Raw genomic sequence first — 24,691 nt, 5'->3', positions numbered from 1 at the left:
TGGAAAAAGGAAGTAGCTTCATGTAACTTGAAAACATGTATATCTATTGTTGTCGGATTTCCGAATTCTGAAAAGTTGCATGATCTTCAGTCTTAGAGATTAAACAAAACTATACTGTTTATAAATGCTGTATAATAAAGTACACAAAATTGCAAGTCACAAATTTTCGTTTCTTTAAACTCTTTTATCGGCCAGTCTATATTTATTTATGTCTATGGGTAAGACTTTAGAAGACGCTCTTATTACGCAATATATGCATATTATAAAGTAATAAATTAGCCTACTTGAAGCTTACAAGAGGTTTTCTGCATAAAACTATTGCTAGTGCAGCTGAGAAAAAAAGAAGAACACTATGTATACAAAACTTCTATCAACTCTGTCTGTCTTTCAGTCTGTCTGGTAAAAAGTGTGAACACGTTATTTCTCATACACCTATTCTCGAATGAAGCAAAAACTTTGCACAATTATTCTTTGACACAGACAGGACATGAATCAATAAAAAAAAAAGGTAACCAGTTCACAAGAATGGCTTAATTTGTTGGGTTTAATCCCTTTACATTATCGTTAATGCTATTTCTCCCTCACGCATTTTTCGATCAAGTTCATACTTTAAGTAATTATTTATTATGCATAACAAAACATGAGTATTTTTATTTATTCTGTTAGTCAATTTATTATTGGTAAGTAATTATTTTGTTTGCCATCGAATAAGGGAAGTAACTTGTACATTATTGGTAGATATAGTTTTAAGGACGAAATAGTTTCCCTTTATATAAGCTTTTTTGTTTTAGTATTATTTTGTTCTTGTTGCCTCTTACATCCTACGAATAGCTTCAGAGGCCACTGTTTCTGACTCCCGGAAAGGAAGGGGGGGGGGGTGTTTTATTTTTAATAGTACAAGTCAAAGATGTAGATTCAGATAATTCTCTGCTACCAAAGTTTGGCTAAGAAACATATGGATACTTTAAAACATAATACCTGGTTTTATCCAACTCCTTCTACCCTAGTGCCATTAGAGAATGGAATGGGCTGCCTGAATCAGCCAGGAAAACAACTTGGCAGAGTTTAAGTCATTGATGACTAGTTCGACACACCTTTTTGTTAAAGTATCGTCTGTAATATATAAGATAACTCTTTCAACTTTTTTGTTTCTGACTTATCAGGATTCCTCTTTCTCCTAAATTTCTTGAGGCATAGGTCTGGTATGTCAAGATGAGAAGGTGTTAACACAGGGGTTCTCAACCTGTGGGCCGCGACCCCCTTGGGGGTCGATTGACGATTTGCCAGGGGTCGCCAGAGACCATGGAAAAAATGAATAGTTTGGTCTATTCTTTTAATGCTGTGTGTCTGAGCGGGGGGGGGGGGTTCGCGGCAGAGTGTGTGATTGTAAAGAGGGGTCGCCGAGCTTAAAAGGTTGAGAACCGCTGTGTTAACAGAAGATAATTTAACTTTTGTATTCCTGGTTTTGTTTAACTTCCTAGTACTTCCTTCTAAGATTGTTCATAGTAAATTTATGAGAAATCGACTCTTCAATGAATGGCTACTGGATTATTATTGGATTATCATCAGATTATTATTGGATCACTATTGAATTATTATTGGATTATTATAATATAGATTGACTTACAATATTTAGGATAATAAAAAAAAATTTGTTTTTAAAAGTCAAAGAAATAGAAAACATAATATTTAATGCTTCGAGGCGTGAGCCCCTCTGCCAGGCCTTGGACTGGTGCCCATGTCGCCTACTCCTTGCGACGCTTCGTGATACACTTATTTACTTGTTAACTTGGACTGGTGCCCATGTCGCCTACTCCTTGCGACGCTTCGTGATACACTTATTTACTTGTTAACTTGGACTGGTGCCCATGTCGCCTACTCCTTGCGACGCTTCGTGATACACTTATTTACTTGTTAACCAATGATTAATTTATTATTTTAATTAAAAAAGAAATAAATCGTGATACGCTGTTGTTCATATCTGGTTACTGATAATCACGCCATACTGACAGTTAAGGTACATTATTTTCGGTTTATTTTATTATTATATTTTTTTATTTACTTATATAGTTTACGGGTGATTTTTTTTTTTCATACTTAATATATTAAATTATTTCTGTGATTAAGTTAGAAAGCAGCTTGATATCGTGTCACGAAAGTGTTGAATTAGAAGAATCCGCGAGAGTATGCGTAACATGGAAAGCAAATAAGATCAAATAATACAAATATGAGCCTATATAAAGATCCTCGTCCGTATTTGAAAATGAGCTCAGTCTCATTTCCTGTGAACTTCCCTAGTGCTATTAGAGCATGGAATGGGTTGCCTGAGCCAGCCAGGAAAACCAGTCACTGGGCAGAATTTAAGTCATTGATTAATATGCATGACTGAATGCATGACGCGTAGGACGCAATCATCTTCTTTTTTGAAGTTACGTCTGTATTATATAAGATAAGATAAGATGACAATGAAGTCAAATCTTCGTCCAGATGAGGAACTCTTTCGTCTCAGCTTCTCTTGTGAGCTGCGTTATCTCCTGATGGCTGTTCTAGTTACCTCGTAGTTTGAAACACCCACATTTACAGCTTTGCGACACGAGGAGCTATCAAAAAACTAGCGATTCCCAGGTGCGAATCTAGAGTTCATATTCTTTGAGGGAGTTCTTCAAATTGTCATTGTATCTTATGTGTTGACCCAATTGACAGTTTTCCATCACACAGCTGCCGATAATAAGGTCGTTTTGGGGGAGTTCTTCAAATTGTCATTGTATCTTATGTGTTGACCCAATTGACAGTTTTCCATCACACAGCTGCCGATAAAAAGGTCGTTTTGGGGGAGTTCTTCAAATTGTCATTGTATCTTATGTGTTGACCCAATTAACAGCTTTCCATCACACAGCTGCCGATAAAAAGGTCGTTTTGGGGGAGTTCTTCAAATTGTCATTGTATCTTATGTGTTGACCCAATTGACAGTTTTCCATCACACAGCTACCGATAAAAAGGTCGTTTTGGGGGAGTTCTTCAAATTGTCATTGTATCTTATGTGTTGACCCAATTGACAGTTTTCCATCACACAGCTGCCGATAAAAAGGTCGTTTTGAGGGAGTTCTTGAAATTGTCATTGTATCTTATGTGTTGACCCAATTGACAGTTTTCCATCACACAGCTGCCGATAAAAAGGTCGTTTTGGGGGAGTTCTTCAAATTGTCATTGTATCTTATGTGTTGACACAATTGACAGTTTTCCATCACACAGCTGCCGATAAAAAGGTCGTTTTGGGGGAGTTCTTCAAATTGTCATTGTATCTTATGTGTTGACCCAATTGACAGTTTTCCATCACACAGCTGCCGATAAAAAGGTCGTTTTGGGGGAGTTCTTCAAATTGTCATTGTATCTTATGTGTTGACCCAATTGACAGTTTTCCATCACACAGCTGCCGATAAAAAGGTCGTTTTGGGGGAGTTCTTCAAATTGTCATTGTATCTTATGTGTTGACCCAATTAACAGTTTTCCATCACACAGCTGCCGATAAAAAGGTCGTTTTGGGGGAGTTCTTCAAATTGTCATTGTATCTTATGTGTTGACCCAATTGACAGTTTTCCATCACACAGCTGCCGATAAAAAGGTCGTTTTGAGGGAGTTCTTGAAATTGTCATTGTATCTTATGTGTTGACCCAATTGACAGTTTTCCATCACACAGCTGCCGATAAAAATGTCGTTTTGGGGGAGTTCTTCAAATTGTCATTGTATCTTATGTGTTGACCCAATTGACAGTTTTCCGTCACACAGCTGCCGATAAAAAGGTCGTTTTGGGGGAGTTCTTCAAATTGTCATTGTATCTTATGTGTTGACCCAATTGACAGCTTTCCGTCACACAGCTGGCGATAAAAAGGTCGTTTTGGGGGAGTTCTTCAAATTGTCATTTTATCTTATGTGTTGACCCAATTGACAGTTTTCCGTCACACAGCTGCCGATAAAAAGGTCGTTTTGGGGGAGTTCTTCAAATTGTCATTGTATCTTATGTGTTGACCCAATTGACAGCTTTCCGTCACACAGCTGGCGATAAAAAGGTCGTTTTGGGGGAGTTCTTCAAATTGTCATTTTATCTTATGTGTTGACCCAATTGACAGTTTTCCATCACACAGCTACCGATAAAAAGGTCGTTTTGGGGGAGTTCTTCAAATTGTCATTGTATCTTATGTGTTGACCCAATTGACAGTTTTCCATCACACAGCTGCCGATAAAAAGGTCGTTTTGGGGGAGTTCTTCAAATTGTCATTGTATCTTATGTGTTGACCCAATTGACAGCTTTCCATCACACAGCTGCCGATAAAAAGGTCGTTTTGAGGGAGTTCTTGAAATTGTCATTGTATCTTATGTGTTGACCCAATTGACAGTTTTCCATCACACAGCTGCCGATAAAAAGGTCGTTTTGGGGGAGTTCTTCAAATTGTCATTGTATCTTATGTGTTGACCCAATTGACAGCTTTCCATCACACAGCTGCCGATAAAAAGGTCGTTTTGGGGAGTTCTTCAAATTGTCATTGTATCTTATGTGTTGACCCAATTGACAGCTTTCCGTCACACAGCTGCCGATAAAAAGGTCGTTTTGAGGGAGTTCTTGAAATTGTCATTGTATCTTATGTGTTGACCCAATTGACAGTTTTCCATCACACAGCTACCGATAAAAAGGTCGTTTTGGGGGAGTTCTTCAAATTGTCATTGTATCTTATGTGTTGACCCAATTGACAGCTTTCCATCACACAGCTGCCGATAAAAAGGTCGTTTTGGGGAGTTCTTCAAATTGCCATTGTATCTTATGTGTTGACCCAATTGACAGCTTTCCGTCACACAGCTGCCGATAAAAAGGTCGTTTTGAGGGAGTTCTTGAAATTGTCATTGTATCTTATGTGTTGACCCAATTGACAGTTTTCCATCACACAGCTGCCGATAAAAAGGTCGTTTCGGGGGAGGCGATGTTCAGGTATTAGGGCACATGTCGAGCCCATCGTAGTAAGGAACGTTTTGCTGTGGCATGGAATCTTCATCTGTGACTATAAGATCTCACAATTAGTGGTCAAACCAATTCACCTGAGAAATTTTTCTGAGACAGCGGATGTCGAAGTAGAAATGTATGCAGGGACTTAGCTAATTATTTTCAATCTTTTCGGGGCCCCGGGGGCTTGACCTCTTTGGGGCCCCTGCATTTTGCGTAATATTTAATTTTTAATGTAAAAAAACACTCATTTAGGGGCCCCCGTCAAGTGGGGTCCCGGGGGGGGGGGCAGTGTGCTCAAGAATAAAGTGGTAATAGTTTTATTACACTCATTGCTTGAATGTCTTCATATCAAGTCGCTCCGTCTGTCTGCCTGTCCGTCTGTCTGAATGTACAAATCTTGTACACGTTATTTCTTCCACTTCACATTCGCGAAACAAGTTAAAACTTTGCACAATTATTCAATGTCGATAACAACACATGAATCGATAAAATAAACTAACCTATTTGTTAATAATTGTGTGGTAATTAATTAATCTTTTATTTTATATAGAAAAGGGAGATTCTTCTTCTTCTTCTTCTAGCCAGCTTTATTGCTCCTGAGCTGTGAGCTCTTTTGCAGACTGTGCCAAGGAAAAAAAGTGTGCTGTTTTCTTCAGTTGTTCAGCACTGCCGTACAGGGTGTTGGTTATGTTGGGCTGTAGTGGAAGAAGGGTCTGCCTAAGGTGGATTAGGGAGGGGCATTCAAAGAGGATATGGTTTACGGTTTCAAAGGGGTGGGCGCAATGTCTGCAAAGGGGTAGTTGTGTGGAGTTTATTTTGTTCAGGTGGTAATTTAATAGTGGTGTGTGTCCTGTTCTTAGTTGGAAGATTGTAGATTGTTCTTTGCGGGGGAGGAAGTTAATACTGTCCAGTTTGTTAGGCGTAGTCATTTCTCTGTACATGGCTCTGCCTGTGTTTCCTGATGCCCATTGGTTGAGCCACTCCTCTTTGTGATTGTTGACTAACATTGACCTTAGGGTGAGGTAGTTAACAGGTCTATCTGGTTGTTCCATAGATGTACCTGCCTTTGATAGCTTATCTGCCTTTTCATTTCCCATGATGCCAATGTGTCCAGGGATCCACTGTAGTGTAATATTGATATTTAATTTTGATATCATCTGGTGGATTATCACAATGAGTGTTGTCAACTCTCTTGGGCTGTTTGAGGTGCTGCTGTTAAGTGCTTGCAGAGTAGATTGGGAGTCTGTAAAGACAACAATATCTGATGGTGGTTGCACTCCTTCATATAATTTGTTTTCCACTGTCTGTAGTGCTATGGTAATTGCCTCAATTTCGGCTTGGAAGTTTGAGCAGTAATCGCCACAGGGTGCGCTTATCTCAAAGTGTTTATTTTTAGGGAAGACCAGGAAGGCACCAAGACCAGCATTGATGGTAGCTTTGATAGCCGATCCGTCTGTATAAATATGGATAGCTGTTTTTTGATAGCTTTCGATTGTTTCAAGATAAATCATGTGCATTGAAATATGACCGCGATTGTGCGGTGCTTTCCCTTTTAAAAGCTTTCTTTAAAAAAGTTTTTTTTTAATTTTAGCTAGTTAAAAGTAATAAACATGTGGGTCTCTATCACATGGGCCCAGGGGCAATGAACCCATTATAACCTTGGCAGCAATGCCACTGGTTGTATTGCTATACGCCTAGTCTACATATATATTTTTTTAAAACTGTACCAGCCAATAGAAAGTATTTGAAAGTAAACACATCTCACTTTGGTGTTGCTATTATCCAACTCTGGGCCAGCAAACGAGACCGCAGAACTGGGGCACTATTACCAGGGCTATAAAATCTGGCAGCGCTCTGTTGTTATTATCTACTGGTCATGGTAAGTGACAAGAGATTGTACTATTTAGAAAAGAGATAGTATTATTTAGATTAAATTTAGTGAAAGGTTAGTGTCTTGTTAAAGTAAAATAATAGCTGACAATGGATAAGCAATTAGCAGTTTCTGTCGCTAGTTTCTCGGTATTTAGTCGGAGCTATCTATTAAAAACATTCATATTTCAATTTATAAATTTTTACGTTAAACACAAAATTTCTATTATCGTGAATCGATATATTGAAATGTGTGTAGCCAAATGAATATAGGCTTGGATACGTACTAGTATCAGCCCGTATTAGCCCTTATCTAGCCAATACCACTATGTTTATAGGGCTTTCTTATCCATCATTCGACTTAAGGAATACATAGATGAAATAAAAGTACAACATATGGGGATACTGACATGGGCCCCAATTGGTCACAAGTCACGGGCCCAAGCGCAATGAACCGCGTAGCGCTATTAAGAAATTATATCAATTTGTACATGATTCTAGAGAGTCTGCTGATGTTATTAGACTAGCACTAGATGGTTTTAAGTTGTAAGAAAGAACTACAAAGAAATGATGTGGATGTGAACGGTATCTGTGTTGGAACAACCATTGTGTTTCCAGATGGAACTTACTCGTCAAACATAACATTCTCAATGTGTTTGAAATGTTACAGGAAAACAAAAGTATAGACTATATTTTCTGGTCGGCTACAATCGGTTTTAGAGACCAGGCTAGCATCAGTTCTAGAGACCAAGCTAGTATCAGTTTTAAAAACAAAGCTAGCATCAGTTCTAGAGACCAAGCTTGCATCAGTTCTAGAGACCAAGCTAGTATCAGTTTTAAAAACAAAGCTAGCATCAGTTCTAGAGACCAAGCTTGCATCAGTTCTAGAGACCAACCTTGCATCAGTTCTAGAGACCAGATTAGCATCAGTTCTAGAGACCAACCTTGCATCAGTTCTAGAGACCAGATTAGCATCAGTTCTAGAGACCAGATTAGCATCAGTTCTAGAGACCAACCTTGCATCAGTTCTAGAGACCAACCTTGCATCAGTTCTAGAGACCAGATTAGCATCAGTTCTAGAGACCAACCTTGCATCAGTTCTAGAGACCAGATTAGCATCAGTTCTAGAGACCAAGCTAGCATCAGTTCTAGAGACCAACCTTGTATCAGTTCTAGAGACCAACCTTGCATCAGTTCTAGAGACCAACCTTGCATCAGTTCTAGAGACCAGATTAGCATCAGTTCTAGAGACCAACCTTGCATCAGTTCTAGAGACCAGATTAGCATCAATTCTAGAGACCAAGCTAGCATCAGTTCTAGAGACCAACCTTGCATCAGTTCTAGAGACCAGATTAGCATCAGTTCTAGAGACCAAGCTAGCATCAGTTCTAGAGACCAACCTTGCATCAGTTCTAGAGACCAGATTAGCATCAGTTCTAGAGACCAAGCTAGCATCAGTTCTAGAGACCAGATTAGCATCAGTTCTAGAGACCAGATTAGCATCAGTTCTAGAGACCAGATTAGCATCAGTTCTAGAGACCAACCTTGCATCAGTTCTAGAGACCAGATTAGCATCAGTTCTAGAGACCAAGCTAGTATCAGTTTTAAAAACAAAGCTAGCATCAGTTCTAGAGACCAAGCTTGCATCAGTTCTAGAGACCAACCTTGCATCAGTTCTAGAGACCAAGCTAGCATCAGTTCTAGAGACCAGATTAGCATCAGTTCTAGAGACCAAGCTAGTATCAGTTCTAGAGACCAAGCTAGTATCAGTTCTAGAGACCAAGCTAGTATCAGTTCTAGAGACCAAGCTAGTATCAGTTTTAAAAACAAAGCTTGCATCAGTTCTAGAGACCAAGCTAGTATCATTCTAGAGACCAAGCTAGTATCAGTTTTAAAAACAAAGCTAGCATCAGTTCTAGAGACCAAGCTAGTATCAGTTCTAGAGACCAAGCTAGTATCAGTTCTAGAGACCAAGCTAGTATCAGTTTTAAAAACAAAGCTTGCATCAGTTCTAGAGACCAACCTTGCATCAGTTCTAGAGACCAAGCTTGCATCAGTTCTAGAGACGAAGCTTGCATCAGTTCTAGAGACCAAGCTAGCATCAGTTCTAGAGACCAGACTAGCATCAGTTCTATAAACCAGATTAGCATCAAGCAGTATTGGAAAATGAGACACGAATTTAAAAAAATCACAATCAAAAATCCTTTTATGTACCTTTGTTCTTACAGTGTAGGAGTTACGTGTATGGGGGTGTGGTGGGTGAATTATCCGTAGGCCTTAACCAAATGTTCCCAGATCTGCATGTACCGTAAGTAGTTTTATTTGTAAAGGTTATAATGTTAACTTTATTTAAGCTACCTTACCTATTTAGATTGTAGCTTTTATAGCTAATGAGTATTCCATTATTATTTTATGTCTACGATGGTTAAAAAAATCTCTGAAGGCTTTAGGCTCACATGCAATATGGATTTTACAACTTTTAATTTACAAATAAAAAAAACGCTTATATCAACTCTGTCTGTCTGGTAAAAGGTTTGTAGGCCTACACGTTATTTCTTCGACACCCAATCTCGGATCAAGCTGAAAGTTATGCGCAATTATTTCTTTTACCTGACAAAAGCAATTGTAAAAAAATACCAATTAGTTAATTAATTATTTCGTTTGGTATCTCGAGCAAGGGAAAGAAATTGTACTCGATTTAAGTTGTGGAATAAGCTGAATTAGTCCTCTTAATAGGTCACCTCTCTAAATTGAAATAAACAATATATTTGTTTATAGCTTTTATATAGCGCTACTTTGGTCCAATCTCATTTGTGGACCAGTGGGGGGAGGGGGTATCTAGGCGCTCAGTAAACACAACTCTGCCCGAGTCGGGTGTCGAGCCCCCTTTTAGCCAAGTTCAAGCGCACTTAGCCTCTCGACCACGCTTCCCACAAACATATCAAACATATGTAGGCCTATAATACATGTAGGCCTATACAATTTTCTCTAGTCATGAGTACCTCACTAACAGAGTGGTTAGCTCGTTGGTCCGAGGAATTGTGGGCCATGAGCACGAATTCTCTTCGTTTCCTCCCCCCCCTTTTTTTTTTCTCTCTAAATTCTTGTAAAAACCGATTACTTTAAAATTCACCCAGATAACCCATTCTCTCCCCCCCCCACCCCATTTTCCCAACTGGTCCTGATAAGTGATAAGATCATAGAGTATTGAGAAAGCTAAAAGCATCAAATAGCTATATTAAACTAATTCGTAAAAATATTTCTAATCGCACATATTTATTGCTGTTGGTCTAGAATCTAGATCTATTACAAATTTTAATTTAATGATCCAAACAAAATGATAGAATTACATTTTTTTATAAGCTTTGTGATTTTTAAAAAAGGATTTTTAAAATGTTTTTCATGTTTCATTATTATCCAATTCAGAATCGTGGACCTACGCATTAAACGAAATGGACGTAACCAGTGGGCTGATAGCCCTCTTGGTCATCTTACTGCTTCTATTTGCTTTTGTCCACTATATGACTTCATCCCATGGCACGTTCCAGAAGCTAGGAATTGACATTCCTCCAAAGTCTCCGGTGTTGGGTCACTTTGGCCATGCCTTAAAGTATGGCGTTTTTGATGTCCAGACAGTCTTTTACAAAAAATTCAAAGACAAAAAGGTATGTAATTAGATTCTCTGCACATGTCTATTCAAAAGCAAAATGCTCCATATCATCATTATGTGTGAATACAACTGAGCCGCAGGGGCCGCGTACCCACAAAAAAACTCCATGTCAATGAATAAAATCTACGTTTAATATATATCTCCATTAGTTAAACCTCTTCTCGTCTGCTGACATTACTTCCCTTGTCTATACTTCTCCCCCCACCAATCAAATTAACTTATTCCAACTCCCATACAGCAAACTGATACTGATTCATTAGACAAACCATTTAACTGTTTTCATTGCTTAAATCTTTTCTCGTCTGCTTGCATTACTTCCTTTATCCAAACGAGGCTAATCGTCACGGAAGGCTTGAACACTGACCTGCAACGTCGCAAGCTGTGGGCAGCGGAGACCAATGGCTTGTTGCCATGTCACAGGTCTGTAAGACGTGGCAACGAGCTATTGGTCTAAACTGCCCACATGTTTCGACGTTGTTGGTCAGTGTTGAGGCCTTCTATGACGATTGGTCTCGGTCCGTAGCCCTTTCTCATCAAATCTTACTTCTGCCAACTTCCACAAATGCACATGTAGTCTGATATTACGAACCTCGCAATGGATTAATTAATTCTTTCTTTCTGCCGAGACAGGTGTATGGTTGGTATGACACCAGGACGCCTGTACTCGTGGTCAGAGACCTGGACATGATCAAAGACATCTTGGTCAAACACTTCAATTCTTTTGTCGACCGACGTGTTGTTATGGAGCATGACGTTCCATTCAGAGACAACTTACTGACCCTGCGAGGTGACCGCTGGAAACAAGTCAGAGCCAGCGTGAGTCCGACCTTTAGCTCAGGGCGAATCAAGAAAATGTCACCGCACATTGAGAGAAATGCCAAAATCTTACTGGAAAATTTGAAGGAGAAGCAGGAGAGTGGCCAGGAAGTCGAACTCAAAGAAATTTGCGAATTTTTTACTTTGGATACTATAGCCAGTATTGCTTTTGGAATTGACTTAAATACACTAAAAAACCCAGAAAACAAATTTGCCCAGGAGATCAAGAAAATCACTAACCCAAATCCACTTCTATTAGCTATTGTATTTTTGTTCCCCTTTCTGGGCCCGTGGTTCACAAGAATCGGCCTTCCCTTTTTCCCTAAAAAGAGTATGAATTATTTGGCCAGTGCTGTGGATTCAGTTATGGCCGAAAGAAAAAGAGAAGGAACGGAAGGAACTGTAAATGACTTTCTAGATTTGGTCACATCTGAAGCTAAAGAGCAAGGAGTTAAAGAAAGATTATCACTCTCTGAAATCCACGTAAGCTCTTTCTTTTATTACTAAGCTTATATCAACACACTATGTCTGTCTGTCCAGCAAAAAGTTTGAAATTATTTCTTCTACACCCATTCTCGGATCAAGCTCAAACTTTGAACAATTATTCATTGGTGAAAATAAGAGACGAATCAATTAAAAAAAAATTAGCTAATTAATTAATGGTAATTAATTGTTTTGTTTGGTATCACGCTCAAGGGAAAGAAATTTGACAGAATAAGCTGATTTCTTTGCCTTTATAGGTCGCCGCTTGAAAGTAAGTTTGAAACAAACAATAACTATACAATCTTCAATTTTTTTCATAAGCACCTCGCTAGTCGTTAGTATTTCCTATTTAGAAGCTTTGAGCCATGAGTTGCCCCCCCCCCCTTTATCTAATTTAAAATTCTTGAAAAAAAAAAAAAATAATTAAGTTAAAATTCACCTAGATATATCAGCTTTCTTTCCCTCTAGCGTTAAACAAAGACAATTGGTAAAATATTTCTAATCGCACAGATTTATTGTAGTTAGTCCATGGTTAGTCTAGATCTATTACAATTTAAATTACACGACTGATCCAAAGTAATTGATACAATTACACTCCGTATAAGCTTTACTTTTCATGTTAGTTTTTTTTTTTCTATATTTTGTTACTGTTGAGTTTAATGACCTGACCTGACGTATCAGTAGGGATACGTTGTTTTTCTCCCTAAAATTTTTTCGGTAGTGCAAAAAAAAAAAAAAAAAGGTTAATTATTACAATTACATAAAAACATCAATATTATTATATTAATTATGTCTAGTCCAGTCTACACAATCTGCCCAGGCAAAGTAAACTGTGACTATATCTGTTATCCTTTTAATAATTAGTGTGACTATATTCTTATTTTTGGTTTCCATTGAATCCTTCAGGCCCAGTCCATTATCTTCATCTTTGGTGGTCTGGAGACGGTATCCACTGTCATGTCCTTCACCTTGTTCCTACTAGCAGTACACCCAGAATGCCTTGAGCGTGCTCAAAAGGAAGTGGATGAAAAAATTGGCAAAGACTTTCCATGTTCTAAGAATGTTCAGAATCTTCACTACCTGGACATGTGTATCAACGAAGCCATTCGTATGGTTCCTCCTGCCTTTTTCCTAGACCGCCAATGCGTCGAATCTATAGATATAAATGGTGTACACATCCCTAAAGGTATGGTGGTGCTGCTACCTGTCTATGCCATCCACAATGATCCTACTTTTTGGCCAGAGCCAGAAAAATTTGATCCTGAAAGATTTACCCCTGAAAACAAAGAAACTCGTCATCCTTATGCTTTTTTTCCTTTCGGACATGGCCCAAGAAATTGTATTGGAATGAGGCTGGCTCTCGTGGAGCTGAAGATTGCAATAGCGGCAGTGCTGCAGAGATATACACTTGTGCCATGTAGCAAAACAGTGTACCCATTTCATTTGAGCAAAATACGAGCCAGGACTACAGACGGAGCCTGGGTGAAAATTAATCCAAGAAAATAGCAAACAAATATCATAGTAATATGGCCTTATTGAAAAAAATAACACACGTAGGCCTACTTATTTCCCCATCATTTTAAATACAATTAAGATATAGACCACGCTTGTCTCTATTCAAAATGTTAATCATCAAATTTATATTTATTCTTCAAAGTTGATTAACAATGGGGTATTTTTTATGAAGAACATACAATAGCACTCGGAATTTGTATTGAACTATGTAAGCATTACAGCAAAGGTTTATATTTAAACACCAGTATTTTGATGCATTACTTCCCTTGCTGGATTATTGGTCAAGAACACTAACAAGTTTTAAGTTAAGAATTATGTTCATATTTTTATTTAGTGCATGGTTATTTACAAGACATATATCATAATAGCAATAATTCTTAGTAGTCTTGGAGCATATATACAGAGACTTCTTAGCAATAAGGTTAAATTTTGTATTTAAACATTTGTAAGTAAAGTTTAGATTTGTGAAATTGATCTATCCTGTACTTGTCATCATATTAATCTGCTTGTTTTTGGGAAGACTTGATGGCAGAGCGGTACAGTATATCCCAGTGAAGACTTGACTTTTCGATTTCTGCATGTTTAGGACATGCCTGAGACCAAACAACCTTAACGGGTACCTGACATTACTTTAGGAAAGTAAAAGCGGTTGGTCATGTGCTTGCCACATGACACTCTCATTAACATGACATTTACAACATCTGCCCTATAGGTTGCAAGGTCTGAAAGAGGACTTTCATTAACTTTTCCATATTTCTGGAAGTTTATCTGAAAGCAATTAACTCAAACAAACCAAAAAAAAAAGTTCTCATTAAAAAAAAAGGAATAAAAAAAAAAAAGTTCCCCTTTCAGACCTTGTGGTCTATAGGGCAGATGATGTAAAGGTCATCTGTTTCCTTGGCCTACGGTTAACGAGGGTGTCATGTGGCCAGCACAACGACCAACCGCCTTTACTTTTCCCCCAACTAATGTCAGGTACCCATTTAGAGCTGGGTGGACTCAGAGGCGCCCGAAGATCCCGAAAATGAAAATCCCAGGAGTGGGGAGCTTAAAAATGTTTAGTAATTAAATTTTGTGTTTTAATTTTTTTTTCTTTCAATAAAACATTATCTTATATAATACAGACGTTACTTCAAAAAAGAAGATGATTACGTCCTACGCGTCATGCATTTAGTCATACATATTAACCAATGACTTAAATTCTGCCAAGTCACTGGTTTTCCTGGCTAGCTCAGGCAACCCATTCCATGCTCTAATAGCACTAGGGAAGAAGGAGCATTTGTACAAATTTGTCCTAGCATTTGGTACGAGGAATGTGCCTTTATACAAATAAGACAATACCACATAAACTTGCTGTACAGCTGTGGATGTTAAACCCGACATGCCAACAAGAAATGTCAAATGTTTCTATTACAAGAATTAATAGCACAAATCTGTATGCATCAAACTCTATAGGACAAGATTCTTAACTTATGAATTACAGACATCCTTTGAACCGAAAGAAGATTCTTATCCATGTGTTAATCTAGTCCTGCATGCTAATAACAAACTTAATCACTGCTTTTGTCATTCGTTTTCCTGCATGTTTCAGGACAACTTATTCCATGCTCTAATGGCACTAGAAAAGAAAGAGCACTTATACAAATTTGTCCTAGCCTATGGAATAGTGCGTTTATGTTTGTGTCTTCCTGAGTATCTTATTATGTTTTGTATTAGTAAATTATGGTTATTTATTGTTTTATGTATTATTGATATTTATGTTTTATGTATTATTGATATTTTACTTTGAAAAAAAAAAAAAAAGGTTGAAACTACTATTATAATAACAATCTGTGAATCACAGACGTGTTTGACCAACAGAAATATTGTTTGATATTTTTACATGTACAAAAAAAGCTTGCCTGTTCTGTAAAAAATATGAAATAAAAACTATAAAATGCTGAAGAATTTGTTTTTACATTTCTAAAGGCATATTTATTGATATGTTACAACTTTACAAATTATATACCATAGATTTGTTGTTAATTTGTTTATACTCCAAGATGGAGTGAGACAAGGCTGCATGCTTTCACCAACTGTTTTCAATATCTTCCTTGAAAGGATAATGGAAGATGCTCTAGTGGGTTACAAAGGTACTGTAAGCATTGGAGGAAGAAGAATTACTATCTTGCACTTTGCGGACAACATAGATGGTCTGGCAGGGACAGAAGAAGAATTAGCTGACTTGGTGTTGTGCATAGACAGACTTCTGCAGCAAATGGTATGCAAATCAATCCTAAAAGAAACACAAATTAGACCTCTAGCCAACAGGGCTTTAAAAAGGGACATCAGTATTAGAGGTGAAAGCTGACAAGTGGCAGTAATTTTAAACACCTCGGAGCTATCATCTCAAATGAAGGAACAAAACCTGACCAGAATTGCACAGTCCACAGCAGAAAATGCAAATTTCAAAATGACCTGGAAAGACAAAGGCAGAACCCTCGACACTAAAATCTTATTGATGTGCTCCCTGGTCACGGCCACATTTTTATATGCTTGCAAATCTTGGACGCTGGATGCCAATCTACAGAGGAAGATCAAAGCAATGGAAATGAGAGGCTAAACATAAAAAAGATCTTAGGTATCAATTACAAAAACCACATCACAAATGAAGAGATAAAAAACAGTGTCCTGCTAACTAATGTCAAAACACACCAACATAAACATTATGGCCATATCATAAGGTCCTCAGGTTTTGCAAAGACCTTCCTTCAGGGAACAGTATCAGGAGAAAAAGAAGAGGCAGACAGAGAGGCAATGGAAAGAAATCAAAGAATTGACATGCCTGTTACATAAAAAAAATTTATAAAAAAAAAAAAGACAGAAATGAAGAAAGACAACTTTATTACTTGCTTTGTACACTATTACATTAAACATAGAATGTAATCAAAATAATAGATAACTGATTAAGTCAATAGCATAAAATTGGCTGAGAAGAATTTCAAATATATTTGAAATATTAGGACAAACATTCCAGCTTGTATCTCATAAATTAGAGGTACTTCTCAACAAAAAAAATAAATTTAAAAAATAAAATTAATAATGTCCTAGCATATGCAAGAGTTAATCTAGTCTTACAAGTTAATGAGTTAAACTCTATGTAGTCATTCATTGTCCTGGCTGATTCAGGCAACTTGTTCAATGCATTATAAGCATTAGGAAAGAAAGAGCACTAATATAAATTCATCCTGGCACATAGAATAAAAAAAATGAACACTGCCAATGACTAAACTTATAATGGAAAAAAAAAATTGATTATAAACATCTTTAAAAAGGAAGCACGCAGACATCCCAGTATTACTCTCAATAGGAAACTGACAATCGTCAGATGGAAGCAGGAAGAAACCATGATTTGCTTGAGGGCAATGTGCAAGAAAGACTTAATTGTAAATAATTGGCAATGACTATGCATAATGGTAAGCAAACCAGTTTTTGGAAGTGGATATCTAATATGTTATATTTATGAAACTGAAAAAATAAAATTTATCCTGAACATTTCTATTTTCAAATAATGAAAAACTGTTCATCCTTTAAATAACAATAAACACAAGTTTTAAAAACCACAAATTTAAAACTGGCCCTAATTCAACAACCATTTTTTAACTGCGTTAATTCAACAACCACCGACAGCAATGCCTTAATTCAATTGCTTAATCCCACCCCCCCCCCCCACCCCCCCAAAAAAAAAAAAAATTTCTAGCCGTACTCTAATCATTTAAAGCTTTATACCTTCAACATTAATTAATAATTTGTTAAAATCCTTAATAAATTATGAAAACTTCAAGAATGAACTAAATATCATTGCACAACTGTATGTCCAATACAGTTTTATGTTAAGATGATTCCGATAGAAACACAAAAATAATTGGCGGTAGTTAGGTTACAAAATTCTTAAAATTTAGAATTGGCTTTAAAGCCTGAACACGCTGTGTATAAAATCAGTTGTGGTCAGCATTTAAAAAAAAATGCAACAAACTATATAGCCCGGAAAAGGAATTGAGTTGAAGTTACACACTGTGAACAAATAGCTCCTATGGCCTGCTGCTGTCATGACTTGACGTCTGTGTAGTATTATAACTCCCACAATGTATACACTTGAGACCTTCAGTGTTGAAGAACTGCTCACAAGTCTAGTCATAGAAATACATAAATTAATCTTACATGAAGAATCAATAAAAAACATTGTACTTAGACTGACTGAGCTAAACATTATAAAATAATGGTACATTATTTCTAGGCCTGAGGCATTGTGGCTGAGTGGTCAGTTTCTCAAACAGGGGTCCCGGATTTGAATCCTGGGGAAGACTGGGATTTTCAATTTCGGGATCTTTAAGGCGCCTCCAAGTCCACCCAGGTCTAATGGGTACTGACATTAGTCAGGGTAAAAATGAAGGCGATTGGTCATTGTGCTGGCCACATAACACCCTCACTAACCGTCAGCCAGAGAAACCTTTACATCAGCTGCCCTATAGATTGCAAGGTCTGAATGGGAAAACTAACTTTTTTTATTGTCTAGTCCAAGTGAATATATTACGTAAGTTAATAGTTACTTTTCATTGATAAGTACAGATAACACCGACATAAATCTAAGTACTTTCAATAAAGCCAAAAAACAATGTTCATTTCAGCTAATAAATGAAATAGTCACGGATAAATAAAAACAAGGAAAGCAAAGTATTAATGCTTAAATATTGCCAATGTATTCAGTCATAATAATGGCAGTAGCATTTGTTCTATTTACAGACCATGCACAGCATTTTTATATTAAATAACTGCTGGAAGCATCATTCGCTCCTGTACATGCTCTGCTAGCATTCAACAGCACAAGAAAAATATCAAATGATTGCTCAGCTTGGTGTCAATGATCTACAGTTAATGGACTATCAATTCACAGTGAAGATGATATTAGGGAATTTATTCCAATACTTTGACTTTATATATTTTTTGTTCTACTATAGTTGTAAACTGTTAAAAATTGTTAGTATTATACATGAATGTTTCTTTACATAATCACAAAGAGAAGCGCTATACAAAAAAAATTTTTTAAACACTATGAGAAAATTTCATATTATTTTAATGCCGATGCTTCACAGTTTTTTTTATTTTGAGCCTATGAGGGTCAAAGGTCACTCACCTATCACTTTTCATTGTCATTGAATATGCCAAAGAAATACTGTTGGTTAAAAATTATAATAATAAAGTGTAAGAAAAGGATTTTAAAAAATGCATATTTTTTTTTTAATGAATCAATCCAGATGATTGAAAATGGAATGACTCATTAAAAAAAAGTTTTTATAGAGCAATTATAATTATGGTCTGCTAATATAAAGGACAGAAAATTCAGACTCGCCTTGTGACAGTCTTGACATAATATAAACAACTTGACATGCACCAGTTCCTCGGGTAACTGAACAGCTGCACAAACTTCATCCATCTCTTGCCAAACTTCCTTCATGTCCCACAAAGACTCTTTGCAGACAGGGCATTGGTACAGCCTGAACAAATAGAGATAGAAATTATACAGGGAGGGTTTAGCTTGGGACATTAAACTACTGTTTGTTCTTACTGTCAACAAAAAAACTGGTTTCACAATAAAATTATATCTTTTTAACTTTTGACTCACCCATTAAGGAATGCCTATTTAATAGTCCATCATTTCCAAAAGCATAAAAGTATCTACTAAAGATATTTGTACGTCCTGTCTTTATTTTTTTTCTTCTTAAATCTTTATTTACAAATTTACTATAAATGATTTTCATGTGTTATACTTTTTTCCATTTTTCTTAAATTTTTTACTTGTTTTTTTTTCCTCATGCTAAACTTGTAAATATTCAAAGTAAACAGATCTGCATAGATAAAAATCTAGAGATCTATAGTGCTATGTAATTTTAATATAACTGAAAGCCAGTTATAATTTTTTGAGGTCGAACTATTCGTATTTTAATTGGTTAACTTACATTTAAATAGAAAGATGCTTGCTTTTTCAAATTATCCATTCAATTAACTTTCATTTGATAAACATATTTAGCTAGCATCTTTGATAGGCTACCTTTTTTTTTTTTCTTTTATATCTATTTTTTTCTGGATATTTTTTTTAAAGTAACGGTAGGTCTTTTTTTTTAGAAAAAACTACAGTGGAAAAGTTAACCTCTAGCAGAAGTCTAGATGCAATGAAAAGCATACCTTTGTTCGGCACAGCTCTTTAGGCATTCTCTGGAAATAGAACAGAAAAATAATTCATATGCACTGGAAATGAAATAACTTGGTAAGTCATCTTATTATTAGAGATCAGTAAAGCTGAGAAAGTTTACTCTATTAAAGTTTCTTACTGATGTATCATATGTCCACATCGAGGAATCTCAATGCCTGAGCGGGAAGTATGAAGAAATTCTTGACATATAGGGCACAATGACCTTGAGACATTCTCTATGCACTAAAAAAAAAAAGAATCCTTTTTTATTAATTTGAAGACCTTATTTTCATGTGTTTAAAAAAGTGTGGGTTAACAATATATGAAAAGTATCAGGCTTAAACTTGAGAATAATAAAACAGAGTAACATTGTAAAAACAGTCAAACCTAGTAACAATAATAAAGGCCTGGGTGAATAAGATCTGGCAAATTTTTATGACGATTCTGTCAATACATCTAAACAAGTTCTAGTAATCTAGTGATACTGTCAATATACGAAGAGATATTCTGGTAACAATCATATTGATTTTGAGAACACAGCTATAAAAGAACTAAAACTAGAAAATGTAAAACTATTACAAATCTTTTTCCTTCAGATTAACACAGTTTAATTAGACAGCCTCGACAGAAATATAATTTAACATTACAAAATGGTTTGTTTTTTTTTAACTTTATATAACATATAACAGATTGTAATTAAAATACATTTATATAAAGTGAAATATATATATTTTTTAAGCCGTAGCCACTCTTCTAATACAGGTGGTGTTGATGTGATGTCAAGTGAAGCGTTAAAAGTAAGACTTACTTTATGTTGGCCCTTGAGCTCTAGGCTGAGACAGGCATTACAGGTGTCACAGTGGTAATATTTATCCTCAGGTCCAACCCTGAAAAGAAACAACCATCAAATCACCAGGCCTGGGGAGGAGTGTACTAAAGAAAAAAAAGTTAACTTCCTTTTTCAGACATTGCGATCTAAAGGTCATTTGAGTGAGAGTGTCATGAGGCCAGCACAATGACCAACCACCTTTACTTTCTCCATATTATCTCAGTTACCCATTAGAGCTGGGTGAACTCAGAGGTGCCTAAGGATCCTAAAATTAAAATCCCAGTCTTCACCAAGATTCGAACTCAGGACCTCGGTTCAAAAGCCAAGCGCTTTACTGCTCAGCCACCGCACCGTGTGCTAAAGATCTAATTCAAAATCCAAATTTTCACCTGGATTTGAAACAAGTTCCCTCAGTTCGCAACTAGCCTAAAAAATAGTACAAGCGCCTTGACACAATAACCCAACAATAATAATAGTACACAGCTCATTTAGTTCAAAGAAGAACCTTATAAAGTTTTATGAAAATCAAAAGTTACAATAATGACTGGCATTCATTCAATCTCTCTTATTGTAACATACATCTTTAATCCATGGAAAAAATAAGAATAGTAAAGGCTGCATTTCACATCACAAACATAAAAAAAGCTTTTCTTTGAGCTCAAAGATTAACTAGTATTTCACCTGGCAACACAGATCTGAAAGTGACCTACATAATTCGTCGCATTAAACTCAGACAATACCATTGTCTGCCTATGGTAAATAGCAATACCAAAATTGTAACATGGCATATATATTGTTTTAATAAAAGACAAATGTAATAGTTCATACCTGCATATTCCACACTTGAGACAATGAAACTGGTGTTTAGGAACATCATAAAGTCGACATATTGGACAGAAATATTCTCCAAAGATAATTCCACATTTGCAACAATCTTTCCTGACCTGAAGTATTTGAAAAACAGTTTTTAAAACAATCTATTGAAAGTAACAAACCCTAAAGTTACATCAAGTAATATTTTTAGTAAACATAATATATAGTTATCAAGGAAGGGGAAAGGACTAAATATTTAGTCGCTTCTTGCTTAAAACTAACAATTCAACATGGCAAAAATCTGGATCTTTATTTTGACAACTTTTCATTATTCTATCAAGCTGAAATGTATCACATAAACTTGTGCTGGGTGACATTTTATTAAAATTTCAAAAACATCACTTCAATAATTATTGAATCAATTAATTTTTTGTCATTTCCTGTTAAAGCCCAGTGTTCCTCAATGGGACTCAGGGGAACTAACTATTTTATTTTTCTTATTGCTGAATATCAATAATGTCCCTTCTGCTGCCCCAATGCAAAGGTAAGATAGTATCAAATAATGCAAAATGAAATATGAGAGTACATAGAGTAGGAATTGATCTTTTTTTTATTTACATAAATTGCTACAAACAAATTTGCTAAAAGATTGACTGATGAGGTGTGGGGCAATACAAATGTGTGTAAATGGGTCCACTTACAAGTGTACACAAAGTGTGCCTAAACGCTGTCTAATGGATGCTTATATTTGTCTAAAACAGAGGTATGTAAATGTAGATAATAATAAAGCTTTCAGTTACATTGTGTAGTTAAAAAATCAGTGAAGGTTCACATCTATCTAGTGCATTTAAAAAACAAGGCACTTTGAAAACATAAAAAAACATGAAATTGAAAAAAAAAAAGGTAAACTAATCTTAACAGGTAGGTCTCAAAGTATTTGTTAAACATGGTAATACTTGTGGTTCAAATAATCTAGGGAAAAGTAACTCAGTCTGTAGTTTTGAGGGAAACTCTCTGCACAATAAATTTTTTTTTATAGTGGTAAGTGTTGTCAAGAGGCAAAGAAAGCACTGTATATATATATATATATATATATATTGAATGTAATTATTAATAAGATGGGTGAGGGCACTAAAGGTTGTCTGCATACAATTGTTGAAGAAACACTCCTAACACATTCCGCCTACTTCTTGTATTGTATCACATCGCTTGCATTGCACTTCCATAACCTTGTGGCGATCCATTTCATGATCGTTGTCCTCATCATGACAGAATCGGCAAGAATAAAATACAGAACAACACGGTGCCTAGGGGAGAAAGAAACAAAAAACTACATTAAAACTGAATCTTTTTAAATAATCAATTAGACGGCAAACTAAATGATAGCGTTAAACCTTCAATTAACTTTTGCTTGTACCATCATCTCAACTTCTTTCCATTTTGTCAGTCATGAAACCTTTGTAGAAAATTGATCAGAGTTTCTTCTATTTGTACTTTAATAAACAAAGCCAGTTTTATAATAATCTTTCTATTGGTCTAGAACAAGAACAAGAATATAAATATCTAAAAACAACCATCAACAACAAACTGAAATGGAGTGAACACTTTCAAAACCTCTATACAAAAATTCACCAGCTACTCAAAAGGCTAAGAAAATTTAACATAGACAAAACATTAAACTTTTTTAAACAGCAACCATCAGCAGTCTAATTAACTTTACCAACACCAGGCAACACCACCTGCTGGTATGGCGGCATAGTATGGTAATACTTCACTGGCACAAAGACTAAATTGTCTAAACTAAATCATCCAGACTAATTAAAAAAGCATTGCATATCACTCGAATACAGAGCCTCGGAGCTACCATCTCTTGAACTTCACTTAAAGAGCTTTTTCAGGAAAGATCATATGCCTTTCCATAAGCCATAACACTCTCGATTCTTAATTAATAATTTAATTTTTAACTTCTTATTTAATTTAAGTAAACTAGAGATCTAAATCAAAATCTACAAGTACAATCTGAATCTTAGAATTTAGCCAGTACTAACACTAAGCTAGCTCTAGGGCTCTACTCAGTAGTAGACTAGACTCCCTAGTACTACTATTCTAGTAGATAAGTAGAGTAGTTGAGTCATTAGAGTGGCTAGAACTAGAATATTGACTACCCCTAAGGCGGCGGCCTAAGCCCCCTAAGACTAAGATAAAGATTAAAGATTCATAAGATTGGTAGAGTCTAGTGTCTTCTACTCTAGTAAGTCTCTAGTGAACTAGATCTAGAATCTAAGTCTATCAAATGAAAAGAGATATGTGTGTACTAACTTTTAATTTACAATTTCTAGTGTAATGATTACACTTATCCAAATATGTAACATTTTTTAAATCAGCATCATTAGAAATATTGGCTTCTGCTATTACTGAATCTTTTTCGTTGACCTCTTCCTTAGGTTCGTCAGACATTTTAAAAGTGTATAGCTCTTATATTTTTCAAAGTAAATAAAGATAATGGCTCTGTCACTGACCTAGATCTATCTATACCCAATACTTTCAGATCTATTCATCATTGGCCTCCTTCAATCGTAGAACGACTATGGTTCATCTCAGAGCACACTTCCTCATGTGGCTGTGGAGCCCTATTTTGGAGAGACACTCCCGTCCACAGATAGCGCAGGTTAAGGTGGCTTTTGCTTCGGTGGTAGAGGGGCTGGCCATTTTCGGATTGTACGTTTTTCTTCCTGAGCTGAGACCCATGTAGTTTCACTGTCCATAGCTTTCTTGGTCACTGTCTCCATCTGGTGCGGTCTAGAGCTATGTCTTCCCAATGGTCAGTATTGATGTTCACTGATTTGAGGTCACGTTTTATTACATCTATGTAACGGAGGTGGGGGCGACCAGTTTTTCTTGTACCAGTTGCGAGTTGTCCATAGAGGATGACTTTCGGGATGCGCTTGTCCTCCATCCGGCGAACATGTCGAAGCCAGTGCAAACGGCGTTGTCTGAGGGCTGTAAAGATGCTGGGAATACCTGACCGCGCAAGGATCTCAGTATTGCACACTTTTTCTCTCCATGTGACTTTCAAGATCCTACGGAGATATCTCAAATGGAATGAGTTCAGTTTTCTCTCTTGCTTTGCGTAGGTGGTCCATGATTCACTGCCATACAGCAGTGTACTCATAACGCATGCCTTGTAGACTTCCAATTTGGTCACCGTAGTTAGCTTCTGGTTTTCCCAAACTCTTGGACTGAGTCTAGCGAAGGTCGAGGTAGCCTTCCCTATGCGTTTTTTTTAATCTCCTCTTCTTGAGACTGGTCGCATCTTTAATTGTGGATCCCAGATAGCAGAATTCGTTTACGGCGTCCAGCTTGTTATCATATGTAAGGATGGAGGGTGGTGCTGTAGTAGGTGGTCCCATAACATTTGTTTTCTTTGTGCTAATAGTCAAGCCATATTCTTTACAGGCCTGAGAGAAGCGG

At 36.4% G+C, this 24,691-nt stretch overlaps 3 protein-coding genes across 5 annotated transcripts in view; 1 reads left to right on the top strand and 2 right to left on the bottom strand.

Annotated features, from left to right (window-relative positions):
- LOC106067993 (2-iminobutanoate/2-iminopropanoate deaminase-like) overlaps nt 1-24,691 on the bottom strand; it is a 434,175-nt gene that overhangs the window by 404,009 nt on the left and 5,475 nt on the right. The window lies entirely within an intron of this gene.
- On the top strand, nt 6,726-15,290 carry LOC106079585 (cytochrome P450 3A7-like). Of its 2 annotated transcripts, none has more exons than XM_056030627.1 (4): nt 6,726-6,875; nt 10,292-10,530; nt 11,166-11,834; nt 12,741-15,290. In XM_056030627.1, the coding sequence occupies exons 2-4, from the start codon at nt 10,318-10,320 to the stop codon at nt 13,338-13,340; spliced, it is 1,482 nt and encodes a 493-aa protein (XP_055886602.1). In that variant the 5' UTR covers nt 6,726-6,875; nt 10,292-10,317; the 3' UTR covers nt 13,341-15,290. The 2 variants fall into 2 exon arrangements, with proteins under 2 accessions (XP_055886602.1, XP_013096218.2); XM_013240764.2 differs by lacking the exon at nt 6,726-6,875 and adding an exon at nt 9,026-9,173.
- On the bottom strand, nt 15,297-23,689 carry LOC106079584 (RING finger and CHY zinc finger domain-containing protein 1-like). 2 transcript variants are annotated; one of them, XM_056030634.1, is made up of 9 exons: nt 23,540-23,689; nt 22,408-22,527; nt 21,236-21,351; nt 20,387-20,465; nt 19,718-19,821; nt 19,572-19,601; nt 18,739-18,883; nt 18,523-18,561; nt 15,297-17,518 (listed from the first exon to the last, which is right to left on the bottom strand). In XM_056030634.1, exons 1-8 carry the CDS (start codon nt 23,675-23,677, stop codon nt 18,526-18,528), a joined length of 768 nt encoding a protein of 255 aa, XP_055886609.1. In that variant the 5' UTR covers nt 23,678-23,689; the 3' UTR covers nt 15,297-17,518; nt 18,523-18,525. The 2 variants fall into 2 exon arrangements, with proteins under 2 accessions (XP_055886609.1, XP_055886607.1); XM_056030632.1 differs by lacking the exon at nt 18,523-18,561.

This window comes from Biomphalaria glabrata, chromosome 5 (assembly GCF_947242115.1).
Source record: "Biomphalaria glabrata chromosome 5, xgBioGlab47.1, whole genome shotgun sequence".
NCBI lineage: Eukaryota > Metazoa > Mollusca > Gastropoda > Planorbidae > Biomphalaria > Biomphalaria glabrata.
The sequence above is the reverse complement of the archived record's forward strand: the minus strand, read 5'-3'. Positions and strand labels throughout refer to the sequence as shown.